Below are 7,500 nucleotides of genomic sequence, written 5' to 3'. Positions count from 1 at the left end.
AGAAAGCTAGTCGAAGCGTAGGGGTCATTAGAAGGTAAAGGAATCTAATACCTATAAAAACGCAAACTTGCAACTCTGTAAAGCTGCTATTCTCCCGAATTTATAACATATTGTAGTATTGTATGGAATTTTTGTAAGGCTAGTGGTTTTAGGAAACTCAACTCGAAAGGGTATGTACAGGAGAGGACCGGACTCTTTGGGCAATTTATTGTGATAGTAATGCATCTTGTGAGAAACTCCTGGAAAGGGCTAAATTACCTACTTTGCGGAATAGGAGGCTGCAATGATATAGTAATATTAAGGTTCAAGGTCAAATGGGTGTTGTGTCTAGAGTATTTACTCGCATTATTTTCGCATAATTAAGTTAATTATAATCTAAGAACTAAGGAGTTTACAATTCCTAGACTGTAAACACTATAAGTTTTTGGAAGCACTCAGTCCGATACCTTGGACCAATACTTAAATATTTTTCGTTCCTAATATAAATCTCCCCATCCAAAGCAAAGCCATTGTTACCCAGAATCTCGCTCTTTCTGTGCCGTGCAAGCCACATAAACTTGGCAGAACTACCAGTAATTTGGACCCTCGGCTGTGATGTGAGAGGCATGGGTCTATTCTCTAATTTACGTCACAAACTGCTTTGCATTCCTGTTTTCAACGAAATTTTGAATTGCAAAGCAGTTTATGACGTAAAATCGAGAACAGACCCATGTCTCTCATAGCGTGGACGCGGGTCCAAATTACTGCTAGTTTTGATAACTTTGCGTGTCTTGCCCAGCAGATAAAAAGAGAAATTTTGAGGTAAAAGTGGTAAAACATGTTTGCTTTTGATGGGGAGATTAAAATTGTGGATGAAAATGTTTGAGTTTAGGAGCATTTTGATTAAAAGTTGTGTATCTTGCTTTAAAAACACTACAAACGGGCCCAGCATTTTTTCGTAAAAAACGTGACCATCGTTGGGCACGCTTCTGTTTTTTAGAAACTAGGTGCTCTTCGCTACTGATATAATGCTAATACTATGTCTTTAAGGAAGTGAAATGTCCTCAATATGAAGTATTTTTGTGGTTGTGGCTGGTTTTATGGTTATAATTATTATAGTTTAACATCAAGAAGGTATGCAATGGACGATATAGCTCACAATAACAGAAAATGGAACCGACGGATTACTGAAGAAACTTCAAAAAGCAATTTGATAGCTGATTCTCAAAGTAATGGCGAGTTGTTATCCAGAATTAGTATAATTAAATAGGTGATTAATGGAAATTTTCTGCGCTGATTGGTTGCATGCACTTGAGGTCATTATTATGCGATAATCACCTATTAAGCGGTTTTTTTCAAAATGGCCGCGAGCCATTTTGTCGAGGTGACAAACGAAGAAATAAATTGTTTTAAAGAAATTAAATGCAGATTTTTCAAAGAATCACCTATGTAATTATACTAAAACAATTATTCACCTCAGGCTCGGTGAATATCGGTGAATGAAAACCTCGACTTCGTTTCGGTTTTTAGTCACCGATATTCATCTCGCTCTCTTACGTATAATCAAGAGAATTTTCTTGACGTAATTTGACGCATGGATGAATTCAAAAAGCCTCACGAGTGTCCTCTTGCTCTTTTCACGGACTTCAACTGACATCACTTGTGTCTCCCTTAATCAGCAGACAATTTACGTCACAAAGCGTCCCTCAAATGCTGCTCCTCCAGTAAACAAAAACAGCTGCATTTTACCCTGAGCTAAAAATAGCGGCCTAGGGGGAGGGAGGAGGAGTTAAGGACAAAACAAAACCGTAGAAAAAAGGTGGAGGGGGGTATAGTCCCCCCACCCCCAACACTTCCCTCTTCACGGTCCCTGTTAAATCTCGGTGAGCGCTAACCAGCGATAAAGGTTTCAATTTACGCACGAATCATGCTGCAAGCAACTGGGCCCTGGTTGGTACGTTAATAACAACAGGTAACGTCAACCATATCTTCGCTATCATTGATAGCAAACACTTTGAGGTTTCGAAAATAAGCACTAACTACACTTCAAAAGGCAGAGTTTTTTTTATTTCAATTTCCCTTCACCATACAGTGGTTTTGCTGTTAAACTTGTCACGAATACCAGTATCCCCCTTCAATGCTTCTTTGCTGTAGGCACTTGCGATTTTTTGTCCACTTCATTTTCCCTTGCAGTGCTTACTTTTGGTAAATTTGCAGATCTCAAACTCCCATTTCCGGTCCCTGTATAAGAAGAGCCAAGAGTTCATGTCTCAGAAACTAAGTCCATGATCAGTTTTGACAAAAACAATTGCAATATTTGTAAACATGCAAGGGATTGTGTCTGATCTCATAAAATTACATTTTAATGACGAAGAAGGCCATTCTGGGCATTAACTACCATTATTTTTCAACTCCATCGCTTGTCCTTTCTTATGATTACTCTTGCAAATTTTCTTGTCTAAGATACTGTGATTTGAAGTATATTCTTTTTAGTCCTGCTGAACTTTTAACAGGTCCCTACTTGAAGGTGACATTTTGATGACGAACAAGACGATTCTGAGCCTCAACTATCATTTAAATTTATTGAGCCGAATTGAAATAAAACTTATAGCGGTCAGGCCACGACATTTTTCAACACCAACAAATGCAATCCGTTTCAATCTTGTCCTTTCTTACTATCATTACTAGCTCTTGCACCTTTTCTATGGGAAGATACTGTGATTTCAAGTTCATTTTTCTTAGTTCCGCTGACTCTAAGGTCCCTGAGATATGTTGAGTATTCCCCATTAGGTTTAATAACTGCGCCGAGATTGACCTTTTAAGCCAATACAGATACTGAACAAAGCAATCCGGGCAACACTTACTCATAGGAATTATGATGTGAGCTGTGAGCTCCCACCAGGTAATAGCCCCAAGGAACACTGTAGTTGATTTCCTGATCCCAGTTGTTCAGCGTGGGCGTGAGTTTGCAGGTATGTGCACAGTAACCATCCTTATGACAACAGCGAAATGAAAACCTGAAACAAAAATTGCATCAGAGAACTCCTTAGTGAAAGATTATACAAGGTGCATTAAGAGGCCATTTCCGAGTTCACGTCTGCCTCCTCTTCAAAGCGAGTGCAAGGGCAAAGTTTTTGTGATGATAATTAATAGTTCTATTTTACATATGAATGAAAACTAATTTTCATAAGAAAAATTTCGCACTTGGACTCTCTTTGAAGAGGAGGCAGAGATGAACTCGAAAATGGCCTATTCGAATTTCTCCTGGGGCATTTTTCAATTCAGAGCCTCTAAACGGTCCTTCAAGTAAAGCAAGCCATATACAGTTGCCCATACGCTGGAAGACATCATAGGCACGATTGATTTGACTTTTGCTTTGAATCCATGAAAGGATGTGGCGAGACTTTTTAGCCAATCGCTGTGTGCAGTGATGCACAAGAACGATATCGATAAATATCGAAAAGAAATTCAACTAAAATTTCGCTCCAAATCAGAATCTAAGTATTCATAAAGCTTTATTCTTTACCCTTTGGAAGGAGGAACAAGACGACGAAAGACGAAATCTCGATTTCGTGCTTACAGCAGTGGAGGGTTATCTGGTTCATTTTCAGGGAATTTACGTTAAAATGTGAGGGAGAAGGCTGGGCTGGAGGTTTCATTTCGTAGAACTAAACCCTATTTCTAGTCAACACTTCTAAATAGGAAACAGATCTTGGCAGTTTTTATGATTGTCTTTGTATCAAGAAAAACACTATAAACATTTTGGCCAAAATTTCAGCCAAACCGCACATCTGAACGTCGGTCAATCCTTACTTGCGATCTTTGTGATGGCCACTGTAGGTGCTTCTAACTCCAGCGATAAAGCCATTGTGAGGGCATTTGAACGACAGCTTTCCATCATAGTCGTTTGCGTAGTTTGCTGTGTGAGAACAGTGTTTCTCTTGGTAGCTCATCGGACCGTACGAGCATTGAAAGTAATGGATGCGATCTTCCTTGCAGTTTCGGTGGATGCTGCGCCAGGTTCTTATAGAGTAACCTATAATGGAGTAAAAACAAGTTCAGGTTATCAGAGGCTATCAACATCGTAATGAATGTCCAGCATACGGCGTGATACCCGTGTTGTTTTTTTTAAGTGACAGGCTTTCAGTTGATGTCATCTTTAAGTTAAAAAGTTTGTTGCTTAAATTATTAAATTCGCATGTTTTTTTTTTGTACTTTTTAACCTTCATATTAGTCATATTTATGAGTAATCAGTTCATTTGTTCCAAAGTAGTTTTTCATAAGAACGAGCAAGCTCAGTATGATAATCTTCACTCCGACTGCTCTAATACTTCAAAAATCAACGATTCCTTTGAAAAGGTGGTATTTGGACGTGTGTAGCCTGTTCCAGGCGTTCAATTAGCTGGGATGGTCCCTCAAAGCTCCCCTCCATCTTTCGCCTCGTTTACGTGCCAAGTAATTTATTTTAGAGACTCAAGGCATGAAAAAATAACGCAATATCTCGTGATTTTTTTTCCATTTTAATTGAGGTGCTCCTTGCATTGCTTGCTGGAAACTGAATGAGTAGAAGAAATAACACCAGGGGAATATTGAATTGTCTCTTACTGTTTCCACACTTGACACTGAAATACTGTTGCCACCCGTTGACCCATGCAACGCCTGCAGGGCTAGACGAGCTGCATCGACGTCGACGTCGACGTCCACTAGACCACCAGGGGTTAGCTTCAGTAGCTGTAAAAAACAGAATCTCAAATACAAGCACTAGCAGCAAAAAGAAAGCAAGTTTGTTTCCTTTCATGGTAATCTGAAAAGAAAAAGAGAAAAAAAAGGCATATTTACAGAATGCATCTATGGAAGCAGTGACTGTGAAAGTGTGGTGTGGTTGAATAATTTCGGGATCACATACACCTCGCGAATTCTTAATCTCGCAAGCTACGACTCTATGCCTCGAAGACTTCATGGGGACAACCGTAGCTCATGGTGAGACATATCTAACTAGGGCTGTTTGAATTTAGCTCTGTTCAGCGATCCACACGCACCTGAAAGCCTGATTCGTCTGTTGGTATCCGAGGGGCAAAGAAATGGTCGCGATTTCAGAAGTAATTGATATCCAGCAACTCCGAATCGAATGACCCGATGTTTCTAGAAGTCAAGCTTTTGCACTATCTCTACTTAACGCCCGCGGGAATGTATTTGACAGCCGAGTGAGATGACGAGTTTCTATTTTGGAGGAACATGTTAGAAACATGTTTTCTCAAACAGGATGAACTAAGTGTAACGGCGGCTTAATTCCTTAGGGATGGACCATTTGATTTTTGAGGAGGGTGGAGAGGAGAGAGCAAATTACCAAAAAGTAGAGAAAAAAAAATCATGCACAGTGGGCCAAGGAGAAAAAAACCGAGCAAGCCTTGCTACTCGTAGGATCCTGTTAGACCAAATGAAAAACTAATCTGTAATTTTTGTCATTTCATTTCAACAGACGAAAATGCTGTGTAATTATTTGTATAATCATTCACCTCTCTGTGTTTCATATCAAATTATCATTGTCGGCTACACGCCGCCTACAACAGCGTTCGGAGGAATTGTTGAAACATCCCATAAAACACCTTAAAGACGAACATAATGTAACATCAGTAAAACTTCAAGGGCTACTATAGTTCTCTAAGAAATGCCGAGGGAAGTTGAGTGCATATTTCTGCACTTCCGGTTTTCAAAACCATTTTAATACTCGGTATACCTTTAGGTATCCCGAGTGAAAATGTTTCAAATGTTTATTGTTTAAATTAACACAATTAACTTATTTTCTGACGTTGTTCCAGGCTTGATAAGGCTAATCCTAAATAAATAAAAACTTTCACGATTCAGTTGAAGTTCATTTACCTGAATTTTTTACATAGTTTCATTTCTTAGTATCAACGATCAGTTGACCTACGAGCGAAAAATTACCGTGCTTGATAGCCTGTACAGAATAAAATATTTTACAACCAATTCAAGGAACAATCATTCTCAGTTGACTTTGTCTTTTCTTTTGTGTATCGAATTACCAAGGGGAAGGAAGCGTTTATATGCTCATAAAAAATAAATTGTCAGGGCACTAACCAAAGGAAACCTTGGTTGTTTTTTTCTGAAAATAAGCAGTTATTAAGAAATGTCCTATCGCACAATTTAACTTAGCTCAGACTGTTATTTTCGAAACATACCGTGTTCTTGTTGAACCATTACGTTTTCGTTTAGGAATTAAAAGTAACTACAGTATGCGACATATAAAATCGTTTCAAACTCTCAGTTTGACAAGATTCCAGTTTTCTCCAAAAGAATGAAAAGATTCGATTCAGTGCCGGCTGCAAGTGATCGGAAATGATTTAAATAAATGTTGAATTATATATGCATGAAAATTTCAGAAAAATTAATTAAAAATAAAATAGTAGTAATCTCGAATTATTGAAGTGGATAATATTTCAAAAGATGATTGGAAGTGTCCCGGTGAGTTGTGTTGTCCATAGAATATTCCGCAAATGATGTGGAAAGGAAATGTACATAATAAATGAGCCTAATAGGATGGTAGCTAATTAATACGCCACATGTCAGCCAAACCGAGACAGCATTAATTTGAAAACCCCATTACTTACTCGATTGAATTAAGTATTGATTCTAAACCGAATTTGACGAAGAAAATTTAACTTGAAAAAGCTCATCTCTTCTATAGTGTTAGCCATCTTATTTGCTGATTGAAGAGAAAGAAACTCCTTTGTACGAGCACAGACTGTATAATTTATAATGTTTCGATATTAAGCGTCGTCATGCTGGAATAAGGAAAAAATGTAGGTTTTGCTTTTGCCCGCGGCGTTTACTCGATTGCGACGACGTTGAACGCTGCGCGCCTGTTCAGATGAGTCACGTTAATGAGGTATTTAGTTTGGGATGTTAACAAGTTAAGCAAAGCCTGTCTTAGCTTATTGGCCCTAAACAAAAACATAGAATAATCAAAGATTATAGGAAAGCTTAAGGCTGCTACTTGTCAGCACAAAAATTCTCTGACTTATCTCTAACTAGCCTAAATGTCTTCACCACATCAAATTTTAATGACTTCAACTTACATACCCCCTCCTTCTCCGGGATAGGTTTCTTACTTTTTGTCGTTTTCTTTAAGACGTTTAGTTAACCCGAGAGCTCGAATTTCTTTGTTAAACCAGAACATCGAATTCCTCCTTATCAGTTCTGCCCCACTTTATTTATTGTTATTTTTCTGTAATTTTCTTTCATATTTAATTCAACATTTTAACTTATTTCAATCATCTATGATCACTTGCAGCCGGCACTGCCTAGGACCTTTTCATTCTTCTAGAGAAAACTGAGCGTTTGAAATGATTTTACATGTCGCATACTATATTTTCTTTTTATTCCTAAACGAAAACGTAATAGTTAAATTGGAGTTATCGCCAACTAGTCTATATAAGTTTCGTGATAAGAACAGAATGTTCCAAAATAACAGTCTGGGCTAAGTTGTGCGATAGGACAAAT

General features: G+C 38.1%; 1 protein-coding gene across 1 annotated transcript; it reads right to left on the bottom strand.

Moving 5' to 3' along the window:
- Positions 1-2,024: 2,024 nt before the first annotated feature.
- LOC137970716 (hemagglutinin/amebocyte aggregation factor-like) lies at positions 2,025-5,156 on the bottom strand. Its single transcript, XM_068817251.1, has 5 exons — positions 5,019-5,156; positions 4,585-4,783; positions 3,793-4,015; positions 2,844-2,996; positions 2,025-2,220 (listed from the first exon to the last, which is right to left on the bottom strand). The coding sequence occupies exons 2-5, from the start codon at positions 4,775-4,777 to the stop codon at positions 2,157-2,159; spliced, it is 633 nt and encodes a 210-aa protein (XP_068673352.1). The 5' UTR covers positions 4,778-4,783; positions 5,019-5,156; the 3' UTR covers positions 2,025-2,156.
- Positions 5,157-7,500: the final 2,344 nt, after the last annotated feature.

This window comes from Montipora foliosa, chromosome 9 (assembly GCF_036669935.1).
Source record: "Montipora foliosa isolate CH-2021 chromosome 9, ASM3666993v2, whole genome shotgun sequence".
In the NCBI taxonomy this organism is placed as follows: Eukaryota; Metazoa; Cnidaria; class Anthozoa; order Scleractinia; family Acroporidae; genus Montipora; species Montipora foliosa.
This window is presented reverse-complemented; position numbering and strand designations above follow the sequence as displayed.